Consider the following 22,303-nt stretch of genomic DNA (forward strand, 5'->3'; position numbering starts at 1 on the left):
CACATTTTAATCATTTTTATCCTTCATAGTTTTAGTCTAGTTTTATTTAACAAAAATTCCCACTTTTAGCCATTATGTTTTCTATGTTCGTTTTTTTTCTATCTTTAAACTAATCCAGTTAGGCTAATTCATGTGTTAGAAATTAAAATCAAGGTAACAGGTTGTATAAAAATTTTATTCAGACAATTTTTTCCCACATTTACAAATAATTCATACTTACAAACACTTACACTAACAGACTGTCATTCCTCATTCCTCATTCAGGTTTAAGGGGGGACTGATCATCATTTGAAAAGCTCTATGACTACTGGTGTAGACTATTTACTGGAGTTTGCCAGCCTGTCACTCATGCAGCATTTGAAGATAACTGCGAACATGGCCGTTCTTGGCTTTCAGAGTCCGATAGTCCACCACAAACATTTTCGTCTCGTCTCGTCTCATCAATGAAATTGAAACATGGATTTTGTCTTTATTGTCAAGATCTAATTTTAGCTCGTCATCTTCTCATTTTTATCAAAGAAAAAAGTTTGGTGATGAAAAATACTCATCATAGTTTTCGTCAACAAAATTATCACTGAAAGTTATGCATAATTAAGGGTTTGGCCACTTTGAGTGACAGGTGGAGAGAGTATAGCCATAGTCTTAGCTGTCGCTATTTCAGTATGTTTTTAGTTCATCAAAGTTATCTGTAACATTTTAGTCAACTCACAAAGTCTTGTTCAGCATTTAGTTAAACTAAAAAACCTCAAAGGAGTCAGATATTCAGTATCTATGGTAAGTACATTTTGTTTTAATGGTTTAAGCCCGTTTTTTTCCTAGTGAAAATTAGCGTTAGCATAAGTATTATCACAGTTAACCATAGCTGTAAATGCATTGTGCTAACTAAGCAAGCAGCTAGTGTTAGGGTTAGCTCTAACTTTCTCTTCTAAATATGGTCACTTCTGGCTCAAAAAAAAAAAAACCAAAAACAAAAAAACAAGATATCAACGGCCATAATGCCAAACTCAAGGCTTAGTGGATAGAACAGGTGCCCCATGTACAAGGCTGTTGCTGCAGCGGCACAGGTTCGACTCCAGCCTTTGGCCCTTTGGTGCATGTCATTCCCTCACTCTCTCCCCCTTTCACACTTGACTTTCCTTAAAGTCAATTAAAGGCAAAACTGCCCAAAAAAAATATCTAACCAAAAAAAAAAAAAAAAAAAAAAAGTTGGCATGTTGGCCAATTCCAGTATTTCATTTTAAAGCCAATATCGGCTGATACGGATCATGTGCCGATATTATCATACTAAATAAAGAAAGAAAGAAAGAAAGAAAGAAAGAAAGAAAGAAAGAAAGAAAGAGGATGGCTGGTGTAAGACTGGGACAGAAACCAAATGAGCTCTGAGTTCATCCTCACAGAGATGTGCCAACCTCCTGCAGCAGAGAATAACTGTTCTGTAGCACAGCAGCTAAATTCCTCTCCCCTGCCTTTGACCTCTCAGCTGACCCCGTCTGACTCTGCTCTGACTGTGCCTCTACTGACTGATCTGTTTGATTGAATATCTACAGTGATACAAGCGACATCATTTAAATAAACTAATTCACACCAAAAAAGCATTTAAGAAGCATTAGGCTGAATGCTGTGACCATAGAGAGTCACCTCAGAGGAACAGAAAAATATAGTTATGAATGCAGAAATTGTTTGTGATCCTGAACCAGCCTCCTGCTCTAACCACTGCTGAATGAACAGATGAATACAGTCTCTCTTTCCTAATGTGTTTAATGAATAACTCTGACCTTGAAAGAAGAGAAAAATACATAGAAATGCACTATAAACACAAATACTCCTTGCTGAATGAGGCCTTTCAAACTAACCAGCTGGTTCTTTTGGTTAGCATGCGGCACATCTGACTCCACTTCTCAGAGAATGTCAACTTCCAAAACATCACAATGAATACACTTATGTAACTTGTGCATTACCAGGCGATCCATCCTGTTCTGAGTGTAAGTGAACACAACTTTTATTAGCTGAGACATGTACACTGAGCATACAGTGCAATTTCTAACCCAGCTGTGCAATCTCTAAGGACAGTGAGAGTTTCACTACAAATTTAAAATGAGCAGCTCTATAAACCCTCTGGCCAATGACACAGAAATATTCAATATAAAAGATTTACAAGCTGAAATATCTTCACTTAGTAGAACTTCAATGTAATGAATCAGTTTTTATAAAAACCTGTAAACTGTTTCATTGAGGCAGATGAGCATTTTCTGTGAAATATCACATTCATTCGCTTTGCATGAAGCTAAAATTAATACCACATAATATTATATAATGTTACATAATGTTTGCTGAATGAACAAGTGACTATTTATGAGTCATAAGGAATCATAAATCATCTTTTAGAAGGAGTTGATGCTTACCGTAAGCAATTGGCTCTGTTAAATTCAACAATATATCAACAGAGCAAGGCAAGCTTATTGCTAAAGTGATTGGTTTAAAACAAAAACAGGCAATGACCTCTGCCAAAAATTCAGCTCCCGGTAAAAACCTCCTGAACAATGAACTCTGAACGAAATCTAACCTGAAGAAGTTTCAGCTGGTTGCAATCTGCAATCCTCACCACTAGATGGCACTAAATTCCCCTAAATATTTCACACTGTTTAACACTTGATAAAGAAATCAACACATATTCAAAAGGTAGTATGAAGAAGTAAAATCATCTAATCCTACTCCCTTTTCATACAATATAATTACTTAAGTTATTTACTGCCATATGTTTTAACACAGAGGTGAATGCAAAGAAAATGCAGAATACCTCTAAAATGATGGTGAAACCCATGATGCACTTCAGATATAGCAATTTTTAAATCACCTGTGAAAAACAGATTCTGGCTACTGGGCTCAGTCTACAATCTCCGATTGAGACCGATGCTCATTGTCAGCTGTTTCTTAAAGTGTTCTTGCCTAAAATGAACACCAAATAGGATAAAAAAAAAAATGTCAAAAAGCCCAAACAATCCACCACGCTGTAAAAAAAAAAAAACAGCAGAAACTAAAATCAGATTATTTTTGACTGCTTAAAAAAGAAAAAAACACATGGTGATGTAGCTTGATGCGATACAGATAAATTAAGTGTGACATCTCTAACAACATTTTTGAACATTACACTGCAGAAAGCAAGCTTTATCTTAAGACTAAGACGTGTCATATAAAGATGGAAGTTGACTTGAAGCCCACAGTGTACTCACAGCACCGCTCTGTAGCCAGTCTGTGAGAATCTGTGCTGTTTCTGGAGGTAATTGTGCTCTAAGGCTTTCTCTCTCGTCCTGGTTGGGTTGAAGCTCCAAGGCAAGTTTGAGGTCCTCAGCTAACTGAACCACCTGCAGAGGACCGGCGCTGATTGGAGAACCCAGGTCATACATGCTGTTAGAAAACTCCACCGCTGCTGCTTTCGATCCTGTAGAGTATATGGAAGGGAACAGAAGAGCAGAGAGGAGACAATTACTTACCCCAGAACAATTATTAGTAATGCTGTTATTCAAAACTAAAACATGACTACGATGCAAAACAAATCTGTTAGGTGGATTACCAGCCGCTGCAGGAGAAATGGAGAATGGAGCTTTGGAAACTAGGAGACCAGAGTTTATTCAGAGCCATACATCCTCCTGAATATTTCCAAAATGTCCATGTGTCACCTGGATCATTTCCCTGGCACCCACACCCCCACACACACGCACCCACACACACACACACACACACACACACACACACATCTGGATGCACTCAAGTAATTGTGACTCTGACACGCATTACAGTCCCTCCATATGGAGTCCAAATTTAATAAACAGTATAATGAGAACAACCTTTGCTTGAATATCTTAAAGCAGCCTCTGCACAACAGAGAGAAGTGAGGAACTGAAAGCTATAAATTAAGGAAGTAAAAGTCACTTCTAATCTATGGGGTCACCACTGTACACCTTAAACAGTCCAGGGAAATACTACATCGCTATTTACCCAGGTACGAACTTATATGACGGACACAGGATACGAAGGACTCTTAAATCTCAAAAATGCTCACAGGATGAAGTATTAACAGTGACAGTGGAAAACTTCGCATTAACTCACTGCTGCGTTTACTGCACATTGTATTAACAAATAACTTTAGGCTGGTGTAGGAGAAGTATACATGAACCATGTACAATATGACTACAGAAACAAACAGAACATGAACTCATTCATCTCGTCATTCATCCATGTGGTGTATTTGGGCCAGAGCACGCAAAGGAAAGCATTATTCACGCACTGTCAACTCATGTAAATTCAAAATGCATCAGCACCTCCAGCACAGGTAGCCTATAACTCAACTGTAGGAGGACAAGTTATTCATTTGATATTGTTTTTTGAGTGTCAGGATTGGATATCTGCTGTACATTCATGAAACAATACTGTGATGACTTTATTACTTGTTACACAGGGAAGTTAATTCAGATGAAAATCCACTAAAATAAATGTAAAGGTCCCATATTATGCTCATTCTCAGGTTCATAGTAGTATTTTGGGTTTCAATTTGAACATGTGTAAATGCTGTCATGTTCAAAAAACACATTATTTTTCCCATACTGTCTGCCTGAATACTGTATGTCTGTATTAACCCTCTGTCTGAAAAGCTCTGTTTAAGCGCCTGTCTCTTTAAGCCCCCCTCACAAAAAAGCTCACTCTGCTCTCATTGGTAAGTGTTTCCGGGTCTTACACGTCTGTGCATCTAAGGTATAATTATCAAACTGTATTTATATAGTGTTTTTATCCAAAAAGCTTTACAATTTGCTTCTCGTTCACTCATTCACATACACACATTATTGGCAGCAAGCCACTGTGCAAGATGATGGCCTTACCATTGAAATTAATTTGGGGTTCGGTGTCTTGGCCAAGGACACTTCAACATGAGAACAGAAAAAGCCCTCAAACATGAAATGTTTGTTTTCATTTTGTATTCGCTAAAGTAAATAAAACAAATAATATAACGTTAATGGATTTTTTAAACTTTTGATATTGGTATCCGCCTTAAAGACCCAGTATTCATTGGGGTTTACTTAAAGGGTAACTTTGTCATTTTCAAACCTGGACTCTCTTTTGTCATGCTTTTGTGCCTAAGTGAACAACAATATTTAAAACTGGTCGAGTATTTAGAGAAAGGGTTGCAGCCAGCCGCCACGAAAATGCATGTAATGTAACCGGATGGGTCACTTGTGCACTGTCACTGTGCATCCATTGAAAGTGGTTATTTTTGCCATAGAGCAGCTCAGATTGTTATTACAAGTGTCTGAAGTGACTTTTTACCTTTCGCTTGATCCAGTCTGTTTGTTATTGTGTCTAAGTCTCGCTCAAGATGAAGTCTTGTTCGTAAATCTCACAAGATGTGACTTGGTACAAGAGGACAGCATTAGGAACGTGACATTGAAAATCTTTTCTTTAACATTAGGCTGCACTTTCTGTACTCCAACACCACATACATTCCCTCTCACTCACACTTCCAGCATTGTCATCCTGTTATAGCAATAACAACATGAGCCTGTCTGTGGCAAAAATAACCACTTTTAATGGACATACAATGAAGGTTCACAAGTGACCCATGTGGTTACATTGTAGGTGTTGTGCAGCTGTCAGCTGCAGCCCCCTCTCTCAATACTGGACCATTTTAAAAAACTGATTTTCACATCAGTCACTAAGACACAACTAGTATTACCACCCCATGGTTTTATGCCTCCACGTACCAGTTAAGTTGCAGTTACAGTTTACATGCATGTCTGTCGAGACTCATATATAGCCATGACAGTTGACATGCTGCATATGTTGCTGAAAAGATGCTACAAATTCAAACACATAGATGCTTCAAACACATCTTCCCCTGCAGCACAGAAGATCTATACAATCAGCACAGGTTCAAGGTGGACACCCAAAATTAGTGTCATCAATTCAGTATCTGAACAAATGTCTCCCCTTCTGTTATTGAGTTACGACATTGAATAATGACCAGAAAAAAGTTTTATTCAGACCGTTATGATGTCACGGTGAAGGTGACTTTAGACCTTTTGGATATAAAATGTGTTCATTTCTTTATTTTATCCTATTAGACATTTGTGTGTCCAAGTTTCGTCATAATTAGTGTATGAATTCTTCAGTTATATCCAAAAACAAATTTTGTGAGGTCACACTGACCTTGACCTTTGACCTTTGACAATTGAGGCATTCTCGAGATATCAGACTCACAAGGATGAGACGTAAGTATGTATGGATGTATGGACGTACGTGTGTATGGACGGACAGACGATACCAAAACATAATGTCTCCGGCCATGGCTATTGTCAGTGCAGAAGCATTAAATCATGAGCGAATAGGGTCTAGTTACCCCTCAGAGCCTGCTTAGAATAGGTAATATGGAACTGTGATACGGCAATTATATAATATGTTCTGTTGTAGTAGTGCTGTCTACCTTTAATCCATTGCATTCTTTTGTTATTATGAACAAACTGCAGCAGTTATGCTGTTTTTGACTGTCTTTGTCTGTCTGTGCTGTCTGATCTGCAACTATTACAAGTGCACACCACCAATCTCAGAGGCATTGCTTTTCAACTCTTAGCTCATGACAGGTGTCATTTTCCAAATTAAAATTATTTTCACCATGACCCAGAGAGCAGCTCTCTTTTCTGAAGCTTACTGAAATATGTGGAAGGGTTAATGGGGAGAACTGGGTCTGGGAACTAAGTCTTGTCATCACTGCCCTGCCTGTAAACAGTTGCTGGTGACACTATTTCATTCACCTCAACAACGATACAAACATCAAAGTCATTAACCACTGGAGTGCTTTCGCTAGAATTCCCTCATGATGCTTAACCAAAAAGGAAAATAGCATGAAACATATACATTCTGTTGATAAGTGTCTCTAATTTCCTTGTTAGTGAATGTCTGATGTTATTGCTAATGGGATTTTTAATGTATTTCTATTTGTGGTCACTGAGAGCCGGAATAGCAAACTCAGAGCACTCGATGAGGTCACCGTGTTTTGGGCCAACAGCAGTAACTAGATGAGCTTCAGATCTTACAGTGGTACCTTTAAACACTCTTTTGTTGACTTCTGCTATATGGGAGAAGGTGGTAGCCTGATTCAACACTTGATGTGGGGGGGGGGCAGGGAAACTAGCCAACAATGGGATTTTTTGTATATTGGGTAATTATGACTCAGAAAACTTTTTATTTTGAGGAATTCACAGAAACCCAAAGTCCCCTTACTCTTTCTCTATCTCTGTGTCTCTCTGTTCTTCTGTGATTGAAGAGATACTTTGCTCTTCTCAGCCTTTGTTTTCTCACATTAAACATTTACCCCACTGTTAGTTAAACCTTTTTGACCAAGGCTGAACTGGCTGCAGTTACACACTGCAAAGCACACACACACACACACACACACACACACATTCTAACACAAAAATTAGGCAGTGTCACAGGTGAAGTTCACTAGTTTACCACTTATTAACCTGCTGTTATCAGAATGCTTCATATGCATCTTCCCCCGGCAGCATGGAAGATCGATACAGTCAGCACAGTTTTAAGGTGGACACCCAAGATTAGTGTCACCAATTCACTTTCTGACCAAATGTCTCCCCTTCTGGGAGATGGCCAGGAGTAATGGCCAGAAAAGTGTTTTTGGAGAACATTATGATGTCACAATGAAGTTGACCTTCTTCGACTAGGGATGGGTACCGAAACCCAGTACTAAATTAGCCCCGAGGCTAAATTATCAAAGACCGTAGTATTGATAACATTGTCATCCTGCAGCCTCTCATCTGCCCTCTGTGCCAGGGCTGACCTCCTCCACATACTCAAAAATTACTCGAGTTGACGGCAGCTACACTCGTTACTGTAAGTGACATTAAACCTTAGCGAGTAAGAAGCCAATAATTTATCAATACATGTGTTCAGCAAGCATAAACATGTAAACATGTAGACAGCGATATTCAATACACTCCGTCCACAGTCTCTCATCCACGGACACTAACATGTCTTACACAAGAACAGCATGCTAGTTCGGCTAATAGCTAATTGTTACTAATAAGCTTAAATGACAGCTGTCTGTATGTAGACTAACCTAGTTTGGAACTTACCATAAAATTGAGCAGATACTTTTAAACTTAGCTGCTGGCTGAGGCAAATAGCCCCAACTCTCTCTACCAGCACTAATGTTACCTGCACACAGTGAATCACATCAGCAGAGAGGGAGCAGGACAGAGGATAGGAGGACAGGAGGTCAGGAGGACAGAGGACAGCAGGAGTGACTTAAAGTGACTGATAAAAACTAAACAAGTACCGATAAAGTACCAAAACGAGTATCGATAAAGGTAGTAGTATCAATAAAATCTTAATGATACCCATCCCTACCTTTGACTTTGGAGATATAAAATGTCATCACTTCATAATTTTATCCTATTAAACATTTGTGTGAAATTTTGTTATTATTAGTATATGAATTCTTGAGTTAGGCCAAAACATGTTTTGTGAGGTTTGACCACCAAATTCTAATCAGTTCAACCTAGCCCCTTTTCCACCAACATTTCCAGGAACTTTTATTACCAGGAATTTATTTACCTGAGTAAAATAATTCCTGGTAATCTGTGCGGTTTGCGTTTTCACCGCAACTCAAAAGTTCCGGAAAATTTATTCAAATCAGGCTGATGACGTACATGATTTGGCGTGTGTCCTGTATTTGGCTCCGCCAGCTTGGTACGTGAGAGTTGGGGGGCTGTTTGTCTCAGCCAGCAGCTCAGTTTTAAAGTATTTTAAGATAAGTGTCAAACTAAGTTAGTCTACATACAGACAGCTGTCATTTGAGTTTATTAGTAACAATTCACTATCAGCTGAACTAGTGTGCTGTTCTTGTGTAAGACATAATGTTAGTGACCGTGGATGAAAGACTGTGGACGGAGCATATTGAATTTTGCTGTCTACATGTTTACATGTTCAGGCTCGCTGAACACATGTATTGATAAAGTATTGGTTTCTTACTCACTAAGGGTTAATGTCACATACAGTAATGAGTGTAGCTGCTGAGCAACTCGAGTAATTTTCGAGTTATCTTCACTTCGTTTCCACCGGGGCCGCTCAGCTGTTCACCGGTTACCGTGTCGCATCGGTGTATGTGTAGATGTGTGTGTATGTGGAGGAGTTCAGCGCCGGAACAAAAGAACCGCTACCGTTAGCGCTTATCAATATTATGGTCTTTGATAATTTAGTACTGGTTTTCGGTACCCATCCTTAATCAAAACAGATACGAAATGAAGCTTGTAGAAATTAAATAAAGTTTGCAGCCACACTGGCTACGGTTACATGATGGCTTCTCATTCGGAATGAAATAAATCTGAATGAAATCATTCGGAATTAAAGTCTTTCCAGGTAGTTTACATGGGAAATATTCATTCCGAATGAGGGTTTACATGGGAGATCAGTTCAATCGCCTTTATTCAGGTCTGTGCAAGGTTTGGGCCAGGGAACGTTTCTGATTGGATAGGGGGCGGGGCGGATGTTACGTGTTTACATTTACCGAAAGAAAACACTGTAGTCCTCGCTCCGGATAACAAGATGCTTGACGACACCGTTCTTAGTGCCTTTTTCGGGCGTGTTTTGCTTATATTCTTGAAGCAGCAGTACGATAACAACCTTGTTCTGCTAATGCTTCATCTGTTGAGGAGGAGAAGGGAGGTAGAAGGTCGAAGAAGGGAGATAGAAGACCGTGCTGTGGTGAATGGAAACCGGTGAGTGCAACAAGTCCGACTGCTCTATCTCAGCCCGTTGCTATGCAGCCCGTTGCTATGCGCGCTATATACATCATCGCGCCAGAAGGGCAAGGAAACGAGCATGCGCAGAAAGACCGGAATGAACTTAAAGAGGATTGAGTGTATACATGCACACAAAATTCTTTCATTCGGAATGACGAACGGAATAAACCACCCCCTTTAATCGGATTTAATTCAATCGGAATGACCGTTTTTCAATCGGAATGACCGTTTACATGACCACTTTTAATCGGAATGGCCTTTCATTCCGATTAAAAGTGGAATTAAACTGTGCATGTAAACGTACTGATTGACACGGAAGTGCGGAACACTGCGTGTGTGTTCCACCAATCAGCGTTCTTCAGCAAACAGCCCCGCCCCTGAAGAATTCCAGGTAATCTGAAAAGTCCTACCCCCCTACTAGGTACTTTTTTCAGGCAAAGGTTTTTCAAAATCCCCGGTAAATGAGAAAAGTTCCTGCGGTGGAAAAGGGGCTAATGACTACATAGTAAGATGGTCAACAGGCCTACTTCCTCCAGCTGTACAAAAATGAAGCCAAAATGACCCAGATACGGTCGCTGCCATCTTGCACTGGTGATATAATTTGGAGTCAGAGTCGCAAAGTAGCAATCTCTGCAGTATCGAGCTCCTGCTGTCCAACCAACTGCAAGCAGCGCCACCAATCACAAACACACTGACTGGCACACACAGCTGCCAGTCATGCTGTCACAGCCCCCTTTTAATAGCATCAAATAACTAATTAGAACTAAACTTCTCAGAAAAATGAACACTTGAACATACACAAGCACGATAAGAACTTGCTAAAATGACAGAAACCATCTTTGGCAAAAATTTATTTGATGTGTACTTTTTACTTTGGCCCATTTCTTATCTGCTAACATGGAACAACAGGGTTTGTCGCTACAGCCAGGGTGGCTGTACTGTAGACAGCCACCAGGAGGCAATTGAGATATTTAGGCTCCACTTTTGGGGAGCTGTAATGTTGCCAATCTTTATATGGTCTATGGGTCATCCATGAGTCCAAGTGGATGTTTGTGCCACATCTGAAGAAATCCTCTCAAGGCCTGAGATGATCTGAGATATTGCATAACATAATGCTTCCAGCCACAGCTTACACTGGCACAGAGGCATAAAAAGGTACACAAAGCTGATGATAAGTTAAAAAATGTAAAAAAAAAAAAAAAAAAAAAGTAAAAACTAAATTGCAGTGACTCTGGTGATAGCTTAAAAATCCAAATAACATACACACGAATAATGAATCCTGGGAAATTAATATTACTCTCATATTGTGTGATTTTTTCAAATTTGAAATTACCACTTTTTTTCTGGAGTTTCTGTTTTGCTTGGTTTCTCATTTGTACTGCACTGACACATCTATACTGATGACACAGAATGAAATCTACTGTGATCCAACTTTGCTTTGAGGAATCAGTAAGTTGTATTGAAAACCACATTTCTCAATGATTCTCTGGTGCACAAACTGCTACCAGTTAGATTCTCGATGCCAAACCATAATACCAACTATTACAGTGTTTGCAGTGTTAATATATGGTGCATAGTATGTGGTATAGAGTAAGTAGTTGGCACACATTGTGAGAAACTACAAGGCTCTCTTGTGACACCTACAGGCTTTGCAGCTCCTTACAGCAAACCAGACCGAAGCGTTCTGGTTGCGTTCACTGCAACAGGTGAACGCATTGACCAACTGACTGACCAAATGACACTGTTATCTGCAGAGTACTGTGCTCTCTATATCAGGGTTACTCTGGTGCAAAGAGAAGCCACATGTGTACAGATATCGGGCTGGTCTGTATGACTGTAGAAAATGGTTCTAGATGTTGGACCTGAGCTTGTGAGAGATGTGACTTCCACTCAGCCATTACCACCTCACATAAGTTTAGTTTATTTGTTTATTTGGACGGGACAGTGCAAAATTAATGAACACAGGGCATGAGGCAGATATGAGTACCTGGAACATGATACAGTGTAAAAATTGCCGGATTTAGCACGAGGCTAATTTCCATCCATGGTCCCCAACCCATAGAACACACATAGCAGGATACATGCATGTGAGCCTGCATTGCTGACGTGCTGACGTATTGCGGTAAGCGAGTTGTGTCATTTCCGGTGTTTCTGTGACAGCGTCTCTGTACTGCTCTAGTGAATTCTACTAGCCTACTTTCTGCTTTCTCACTTCAGTTGCTTTAACATCTACTTCAAGTCTTAACCCACGCTAGTTCTGTTTAAGCACTTATAGCTCTCCTCCTTTTTACGACTTCCCTGCTAATCTCTTAGCTGTTGTTTGCACGTTACTAGCCTTGTTAGCTACATTAGCTTTACAGTTAGCAATGGCTTCTCCTTCTGCTCTTTCTTGCTCAGTGTGCCAAATGTTTAGCTATGCCTCTGCCTCCTTTAGCGACAGTGGTAACTGTAACAAGTGTAGCTTATTTGCTGCATTGGAGGCGAGGCTTAGTGAATTAGAAGCGCGGCTCCGCACCATGGAAAACCATTCAGTAGCTGTGGTAGTTAGCCAGTCCCCTGTAGCCGGTGCGGAGCCACATAGCATAGCCTCTGCTAGCGGTCCTCCGGTAACACCCGTAGAGCCGGGAGGTTGGGTAACCGTTCGCGAGAGGCGTAGCTCCAAGCCGAAGCCCACACCTCACCACCAGCCTGTTCACGTTTCCAACCGCTTTTCCCCACTCAGCGACACACCCGCTGAGGATAAAACTCTGGTTATTGGCAGCTCTATTCTGAGGAACATGAAGCTAGCAACACCAGCGGCCATAGTCAAATCCCTGGGGCCAGAGCAGGCGACATTGAATCAAATTTAAAACTGCTGGCTAAAGCTAAACGTAGATTCAGTAAGATTGTTTTTCACGTCGGCGGCAATGACACCCGGTTACGCCAATCGGAGGTCACTAAAATTAATATTGCCTCGGTGTGTGAATATGCAAAAACGATGTCGGACTCCATAGTTTTCTCTGGACCCCTCCCAAATCTGACCACTGATGACATGTTTAGCCGCATGTCATCATTTAATCGCTGGCTGTCCAGGTGGTGTCCAGCAAACAATATGGGTTTCGTTAATAATTGGCAAACTTTCTGGGGAAAACCTGGTCTTATTAGGAGAGACGGCATTCATCCCACTTTGGATGGAGCTGCTCTCATTTCTAGGAACCTGGCAAATTTTATTAGTAATTCAAATCCCTGACAACCCAGAGTTGAGATCAGGACTCAGAGTCGCAGTCCTATACGCCTCTCTGAGCTTCTAGTTCAGTTACCCAGCCATAGTTTTCATAGTTTTATACAAACGGTGTCTGTCCCCCGACTACCTAAATTATTTAAATCCAAAATTAAACAAAGAGGAGTTGTGCATAACAACCTCATAAAAATTAAAACCTCTTCTGTGACAGAAAGACAAAACAGGAGAATTAAATGTGGACTGTTAAATATCAGGTCTCTATCGTCTAAAGCAGTGTTAGTAAACGAATTAATATCAGATAATCATATTGATTTACTCAGTCTCACTGAAACTTGCCTCTGTCAAGATGAATATGTTAGTCTAAATGAGTCCACTCCTCCCAGTCATAATAATACCCACATTTCTCAAGGCAGCGGCCGAGGAGGCGGAGTTGCAGCCATTTTTAACTCTAGTGTGTTAATCAGCCCTAAACCTAAACTAGATTATAATTCATTTTAAAGTCTTGTTCTTAGTCTTTTACATCCGACCTGAAAAACCTCACAGTCACTTTTATTTGTTATAGTGTACCGTGCTCCTGGCCCGTATTCTGAATTTGTTTCTGAATTCTCAGAGTTTTTATCCAGTTCTTAAATCAGATAAAGTTATTATTGTAGGCGATTTTAACATTCATGTCGACGTTGATAATGACTCCCTGGCTACCGCGTTTATCTCATTATTAGACTCCATCGGCTTCAGTCAGGGTGTACATGAACCCACTCACTGTTTTAACTATACCTTCGATCTAGTTCTGACGTATGGAATTGAAATTGATAACCTAAAAGTCTTTCCACAGAATCCCTCGCTATCGGATCATTATCTGATTACTTTTGATTTCTTTTTACTCGATTACACACCACTCAGCAACAGTTACTATACTAGATGTTTATCAGATAGTGCTGTCGCAAAATTTAAGGAAAAGATTACTCCGTCGTTAAATTCAATACCAAGTCCCTCAGTAACAGAGGTTTCCCGTACCGACTTTGATCATTTTGTCGATAGCGTCGTAGGCTCGCTGCGAACAACACTTGACTCTGTAGCTCCTCTTAAAAAGAAGTTAACAAAGCAAAGAAAGTTCGCTCCTTGGTATAATTCTCAAACCCGTAAGTTAAAACAAATATCGCGAAAATTTGGCGATTTGGCGATTAACCAAACTGGAAGAATCTCCTTTAATCTGGACAGACAGTCTCAAAACTTATAAGAGGGGCCTCCGCAATGCCAGAGCAAACTATTACTCAGCATTAATAGAAGACAATAAGAACAACCCCAGGTTTCTTTTCAGAACTGTAGCCAGGCTGATTGAGAGTCAAAGCTCTATTGAGCCTTGTATTCCTTTAGCCCTTAGCAGTAAAGATTTTATGAGCTTTTTTAATGACAAAATTCTAACTATTAGAGGCAAAATTCATGACCTCCTATCCTCAGATAGTACCTATCTAACCTCAAACACAGCTGTAAGACCAAAGATATATTTAGATTGCTTCTCCCCAATTTCTCTTCAAGAATTGGCCACAGTGATTTCTTCATCTAAATCATCAACGTGTCTCTTAGACCCCATCCCAACTAGGCTACTTAAGGAGGTCTTACCTTCAGTTAACACTCATATATTAGATATGATCAATATATCCTTATTAACAGGCTATGTACCACAGTCTTTTAAGGTAGCTGTAATTAAACCTCTCCTAAAAAAGCCCACCCTGGATCCAGAGGTGTTAGCCAAGTATAGACCAATATAAAATAAAATAAAAATTTATTTGAGGAATTTCAGTCAGGATTTAGAGTGCATCATAGCACTGAGACAGCACTAGTTAAAATTACAAATGACCTTCTGATTGCTTCAGACAAAGGACTCATCTCTGTGCTTGTTTTATTAGATCTTAGTGCGGCGTTTGACACTATTGACCATCAAATTCTGCTACAGAGACTGGATCACTTAATTGGCCTAAAAGGTTCTGCACTAAGCTGGTTTAAATCTTATCTACCTAATCGTTTTCAGTTTGTTCACGTTCATAATGAATCATCCTTACGTACTCAAGTTTGTTTTGGAGTTCCGCAAGGTTCTGTGCTTGGACCAATCCTATTTACTCTGTATATGTTTCCTTTAGGTAACATCATTAGAAATCACTCTGTAAATTTCCATCGTTATGCGGATGATACATAGTTGTATTTATCTATGAAGACAGAAGAAAGTAATCAATTAACTAAACTTCATAATTGCCTTAAAGACATAAAAACTTGGATGAGCACCAATTTCCTGATGTTAAATTCAGACAAAACTGAAGTTATTGTTCTTGGCCCCAAACAACTCAGAGACTCTTTATCTGATGACATAGTTTCTCTAGATGGCATTGCTCTGGCCTCTAGCACTACCGTAAAAAACCTCGGAGTAACATTTGATCAAGATTTGTCTTTTAATTCTCATTTAAAACAAACCTCACGGACTGCATTTTTTCATCTGCGTAATATTGTAAAAATTAGGCCTATCCTGACCTGAAAAGATGCGTAAAAATTGGTCCATGCTTTTGTTACCTCAAGGCTGGATTACTGTAACTCTCTATTATCAGGTAGCTCTAGTAAGTCCTTAAAAACTCTCCAGCTAATTCAGAATGCAGCAACACGTGTACTAACAGGAACTAAGAAACGTGATCATATTTCTTCTGTTTTAGCTTCTCTGCACTGGCTCCCTGTAAAATCCAGAATTGAATTTAAAATCCTACTGTTAACTTACAAAGCTCTAAATGGTCAAGCTCCGTCATATCTTAGAGAGCTCATAGTGCCTTATTATCGCACCAGAACTCTGCGCTCTGAGAACGCAGGGTTACTCGTGGTCCCTAAAGTCTCCAAAAGTAGATCAGGAGCCAGAGCCTTCAGCTATCAGGCTCCTCTCCTGTGGAATCATCTTCCTGTTACAGTCCGGGAGGCAGACACCGTCTCCACATTTAAGACTAGACTTAAGACTTTCCTCTTTGATAAAGCTTATAGTTAGGGCTGGCTCAGGCTTGCCCTGTACCAGCCCCTAGTTAGGCTGACTTAGGCCTAGTCTGCCGGAGGCCCCCCCTCCTTGTCTCTCTCTCTCTCTCGTATCCTATTATTGCATCTTGCTAACTCGGCCATTCTGGACTAACTCCGCTGCTTCTCCGGAGCCTTTGTGCTCCACTGTCTCTCAGGTTAACTTATATCGCAGCGGTGCCTGGATAGTGTGACGTGTGTGGTTGTGCTGCTGCCGTGGTCCTGCCAGATGCCTCCTGCTGCTGTCATCATTAATCATACTTCTACTGTTATAATATATACTTTCAACATATTGCACCACAGTGACCACAACTATAATTATAATATTATTACTTTCATTAATGTTGTTGTAAGCTACTGTCATTACCGTCTGTCCTGCATCTCTCTCTCTCTCTGTCTCTCTCTCTCTCTCTTTTTCTGTCTCATTGTGTCATACCGATTACTGTTAATTTATTATGCTGATCTGTTCTGTATGACATCTATTGCACGTCTGTCCGTCCTGGAAGAGGGATCCCTCCTCAGTTGCTCTTCCTGAGGTTTCTACTGTTTTTTTCCCCCATTAAAGGGGTTTTTTTGGGGAGTTTTTCCTTATCTGCTGTGAGGGTCATAAGAACAGAGGGATGTCGTATGCTGTAAAGCCCTGTGAGGCAAATTGTGATTTGTGATATTGGGCTTTATAAATAAAATTGATTGAATTGATTGACATAGAAGACAAGATGCTACAACCAGCATGGACAAGTTCTCAAAAGGAAAAAAAAACACTCTGCTAACTCATAGCTTGTACCTGCGATGATGTCATCCATCTGCTCCAGTGCCGCTTCCAGCATGTGACTGGCCTCTGTTTCCATGGTGATGGCGGGAAGCATCAGATCTCAGGTGTTGTGACGTTCTGTAGAAAAAGAAAAAAGAAACGTGTTTATTAGCAAACACTGCACGTTTTATATACAGCATAACATGCAAAGAATGTTGACACAACAGAGCACCTACATCTGTGAAGCAGGAGAAAGGTTTAATAATATAAAGATTAAATGTCTTTACATTCAAGGGGCTTTTTTTGCACAATTAAGTTCCACATCAGTGTTTATTCCGAACTGTTTTTGTCTTGAGTTCTTTCAAACAGAAGGCAAATATTATGCAACGAAAAAGCGACAAATGTGTCATGATTTTTGGAAAGAAACACTGCTGTTGAGTTTTACATTTTTTTTATTTCATTTATTGGAGTGCTGTCTAGTTCCATTACACTGCAGAGAAGGCCTAGATCTCCAGCACTTGGCAACTCAAACCAATACAATCTAGACTGATTTAAAACACTGCAGGTAAGAGGCAAAAAACTGTCCCTTTAACTTAGTCAAAAATTAAAATGCTTTATGCGGCACATTAGGCTATTTGCCAAGTTTTGAGGATTTTGCCACAAACGTTTATATCACAGAGTTCATCTTATTTTCTGCATATGCATGTTACCCATAAATGCACACTCGTCTTTGAAAACAACTGCTGCAGGCAAGAATAAAGTGTACATATAGCCGGCAACTATTACACACACCCACACACACATATTCCTCAAAGCAGGATTGACTTTTCATCTGTCATCGCTGCCTCTGGCTGCCCCTCCATCTCCTGCCATCCTTCTTTCCTGCTTTTCACCGCGCCCATCCTCCCTCCTGTCATTCCTTCTTTGGCTGGCACTCATCCCCGCTGTCATCTCTCCTTCAAGGCTCACATCCCTCTGTTCTACTGTCATGCTTACTTACAGACAAACAGACATCAACATGCGGAATTCAAAGGGAAGGACGGTGATGTAATCTACTGACGCCTTGGGAGAATAAACCCCCTACAGAGCAGCCTAATGCTCATCTACATTAGCACTAACTTTCACAGCCGCACATCATCATGATGGCTGACACTGACGATCTGTAGAAAACACAGGCAATGAACTTACAGTAACATGCCGTCATTACAACTCTGGTGCCCTCACCACCATCCTCCAATTTTTTTTAGTCAAAGCATGCGCGTGCGTATGTGTGTGTGTGTGTAAAGATGCAGTGGTGTGTGTTTGTAAAAAAACAAAAAAAAAGCATTGTACTTTTATTGTTAATAATTATGAATGGTTCCGTATTAGTCTTGTTGAGACAGAGGGTGACAGCACAATTCAGACACTATGACACACTGACTCTGTTCAACAGAACTGTGACAACAGTGCCTTTGTCTCTGTGTGTGTGTGTGTGTGTGTGTTTGTGTGTGTATGTGTCAGAGGGAGAAAGAGACTTTTTTGAGAAAGACAGTGTGTGTAAGCAAGGAAGCTGTTTTTCATGACTCTGTGCGTTCCATTCTGACACTGTGTGTATGTAAAGGTGCTGATTTAGAGATTACTGTCCTGTCCCAGGACAGAGCTGACGAGTCAGACTCTAACAATCCTGTCCTGTCCACTGTCTCCCATACTGCGAAATCTGTACAAATGCTGTGTGGAAACGGGTTTGCTTGTGTGTGTGTGTGTGTGTGTGTGTGTGTGTGTGTGTGTGTGTGTGTGTGCGTGTGTGTGTGCAGGCTTGTGGAAAATACAGTAAGGGAGAGGAGATGAGTAGTGAGGGTGTGTCTGTGTGTGTGATCTCCTCATGATCTCGGTTAAATCTTGGTAAAGAAATTCCAAATGAATTAGATTGTTTCAAAGGATATTTTTGATACACACATTTCACTGTAACATAATAGGTTGATGCTTTCTTTAGTCATGTAATATTTTAGTTATGAAAGAAATGTAAAAAATCTGTAAACACTTAAAAAATATTTGTTTTTGCAGCAGTTTCACACGATATTTCTGTATTGGTTGTGTTTTCAGTTTTGCAACATGATTCTGTATTTGGTTATGTTTTCTGTGGTTGCAGTGTGTTTCTGCATTTGGTTGTGTTTTCTCACTTTCCAGTGTTTTCTAGCTGTGCATGTGTTGTCAGAATGGTCAAAATTTCCCTTTTTGTGTTTTGTCTATTTGCATGTGCCTCTCAAGCTGCAATTTTCATACCTGCGTGAATTGATAAGTTAAAAAGTTAATACATAGTTAAGAATTAATTTAAGATAGTACAACAAAAACTGCTATTACATTAGTATGTTGTTTATGTATAGTCAGAGGATTAAAGTCAGTTACAGTAGTTCACATGTGCCAGCTGTTGTATTATTCTCTAAAAGATAATAATTACACAATAAATAATCATGACATTATTTTAATTCTATGCAGACAAGAATCCCTGTTAAACTGAGGTTAAATCCCATTGTCTGTGTCTTGTTCTTTCACGTCCTAGTAGAAACAGACATGCCTTTTCCCAGCAAGAGCAATACACTCCAGAAAAACGAGTTTGTCAAACATGACAATGTGTGACCTGTTTCTTAAAGCTACAGTCGCTTCAGGGTTGACAGGTCTGTCTCCTGAGTCAAAAAGGAAGTTGCCACTCTTTACAGTGAGTCTGTCTGTTGTGTTAACAATGAACAGCTTCACTGAGAGTGAAAAAAAGAGACGTTATCAGGTGCTGATAGGACAAATCAAACACAGCTGCAAGAACTGTTTGAATTACTGTTTTTTAACGGAAAGCACGTAGTTTCTAAAAAGCAGTGGCATGCAACTACAAATCTGTCATTCAGCTAAGCATTCAACACTGAAGAATGTGGTAGGTGCTTTTACACAACAGTGAAGTTTAAGAAAGTCCCAAGAGCTGAGATAAGCAAAGTTCAACTTTTGGAATGCAACAACATGCATCGCATAGGGGTGGGAGTCGCCAGAGGATTCACAATATGATATCATCATGATACTTAGGTCAGGATATGATACAATTGTGATGTGTTGAGTATTGCGATACAACATATTGCAATATATTGCGATTTATTGCAGTTTTTCCCCAATTGCAAATTATTTTGCTAAAGGAAAACTTTATCTTATGAGGTAAAACTGATGTTGACAAAGTTTTCAGTCTGTTCATCTGACTTTAATCATTTGTATTGCAGCATAATGTGATGCAAAGCAGACTGAGGAACACCGTCATAAAACAGACATGCTGCATACACCTGACAAACTGAACTGCTGGCAGATTTAATGCCCTCTGCGAGGCAAGATTAGGCACATAAATAAAATGCAGGTATCCCACTGACTGAATGGCAACACCCATGTTAGAAGCGTTGTCTGTTACAACCACAATCCCCCATTCTTGTGCTGTATCTTGCAGGAGGACCGCAGCTTTTGCTCCGATGTGACTTTCATGTACTGTTCTACTTCAGAGAATGTGAGACAGCAGTCGTCAGTCCTCTGTGAGATAATGTGACGTCATAGTCACATATGGATCCACTGACCTTAAAGTCCAGGCGTCACAAGTTAATGCCACCCTTCCTGCTGTACTCAAAGATTTCTCAACTTCATGCTTCACTTCTCTGCAGAGCTTGGGTACAGCTGTGTCAGTGAAAAAAACTTCCGGACTAAGTCACATACCTGGGTTACAGTGTTTTTAGCGTATAACAAAAGCCAAAGAGTTGGATGGTAATTTTGTCAAGCTAAGTGTTTCCAGTGTTGGTTGATTGTTTTGGCGGAGCGAGTTTAGCATTAGCTTGGCTGTCAGCGGCTTACGCTATCTCTGGATGATGGAGTGTAAGGTGAGCCCTCATGTTCGTAGTATTCCCAGAGTTCTCATATGACACTTATAAATTACATCCAAGTCCTCCTTTCCTTCCTTGTTAAAAAGTCCAAAATAAGTCCAGGCATTTGATTTAAACATGATGGCGCCTTTTTGATTTCTTTCTCCAGTGCCTCCATCTTTGTTTTGATGAACTTCCTGCCAAATGCCGCTGACTGAGACCTTTGTTGACCTCACCAAGACAAAAACAAAACCATTAGCACCATCTAGCAAACCAAAAAATCAATTGATTTTATTACTGTGTACCAAAAGTTGTATTAAAATTTTTATTTGCAAATTCGTGTATCAATACAGTATCGCCACACAAAATATCATAATACTATGCTGTATCGATTTTATCCCCCACCCTTAGCCTCAGCATCGCATGTCATGTGAATAGGAACAACCAGTCCCAGCCAGCAGATACCTTTTCTTTCTTCCATTAGTATTAGTCTTTGATAAATATGGAGAAGTTTATCATGTTAGTGCAGGGCTACCCAGAGCTTTACATTTGTCCAATGGACAACATTTTAGCCTAATACACACTTAAAAAACAACAACTGGTAGAAGATCAGCTTTGAAGTCAGGATTTCTAGCAAGTAGGCTATGGTACAGTGCTGGTTATGGCCACTTTGCAACGTTTGGCACAACCTGTCTACACACACTTTAAAGTTGGCATAAGAGTAGCACCAAGCACCTGACCTTGCGCTGACATGCACATGATTTCTAAAGCCTGTCATCAAAGCAATAGGTCAGCCATGTTTTCATGTTGACATCATTTTACTGATGAAATACACAGTGATGAAGCTTCAAATTCCAGACCCCAAACACCAATGCTGGACCTAAACTCAGGTGTTGGAATGGTTCACTAAGCCAGCCAGTCTTTTAACAAACAGTTCACTTTTCCAGCCTTTATATTCATGAAAGTGCCATGTGATAACATCAGACATGGTCTGCTAGACACCTGTATGCAAACAGTCATACCAAAAGATCTTTTCCATGTACTGCACCTGTGTGTGAGTACAGAAAACAAAGCAGTGTGTCTGCTGCTTTGCTCCAACCTCACTCCCCCCATCACATCCACACACACAAAGATCTCTGTGTGAGAGAGATAGATACAGGGAGGAGATGAGTGGAGAGGTAAGAGTGATTAGGCAGCAACTGTGTGTGTCTGTGTGTATATGTGCTGGACTGCCAACAGCTGACAGCAAGCACCCCTGTCTGCTAGCCAAGTGCCTGCGCTGCTATCAGCTTCATGATTAGCACCAACAGGACCATCACAAGGCCTCGGTGCATTACTGTCATCTAGCACTGCTCTTCATTACCGCTCCTCACTTCTCCTGCTGCTCTGCACATCAACAAGCTGATAAAGTTGTACAAACTGCTGGGGTTTAAGGCAACGTACATGAGCAGTTTAGTAAACAACTTTTCTTTTCATTACACACTCCTGCTGCACAGCCTGCTGTTATTCTTATTGATTTGCCAACTCCTCTCTCTGCTGAGGGCTGTGTGGACCTGCACAACTTCGGCTGTCTAATCAAAAGTACTTCAGTAAACCTGATTCATTTTGCACATTTCAAAACAAAACC

At 40.2% G+C, this 22,303-nt stretch overlaps 1 protein-coding gene across 2 annotated transcripts in view; it reads right to left on the reverse strand.

Annotated features, from left to right (window-relative positions):
* Window positions 1–22,303, reverse strand: part of ppfibp2b (PPFIA binding protein 2b) — a 148,088-nt gene that overhangs the window by 91,000 nt on the left and 34,785 nt on the right. For both annotated transcript variants that reach the window (XM_033634515.2, XM_078168256.1), the window contains exons 2-3: window positions 16,853–16,957; window positions 3,231–3,439 (exon numbers count right to left, since the gene is read on the reverse strand). In XM_033634515.2, coding sequence (XP_033490406.2) covers window positions 3,231–3,439; window positions 16,853–16,934 — 291 coding nt within the window. In that variant the 5' untranslated portion in view covers window positions 16,935–16,957. The remainder of the gene's footprint in view (window positions 1–3,230; window positions 3,440–16,852; window positions 16,958–22,303) is intronic.

This window comes from Epinephelus lanceolatus, chromosome 5 (assembly GCF_041903045.1).
Source record: "Epinephelus lanceolatus isolate andai-2023 chromosome 5, ASM4190304v1, whole genome shotgun sequence".
In the NCBI taxonomy this organism is placed as follows: domain Eukaryota; kingdom Metazoa; phylum Chordata; class Actinopteri; order Perciformes; family Serranidae; genus Epinephelus; species Epinephelus lanceolatus.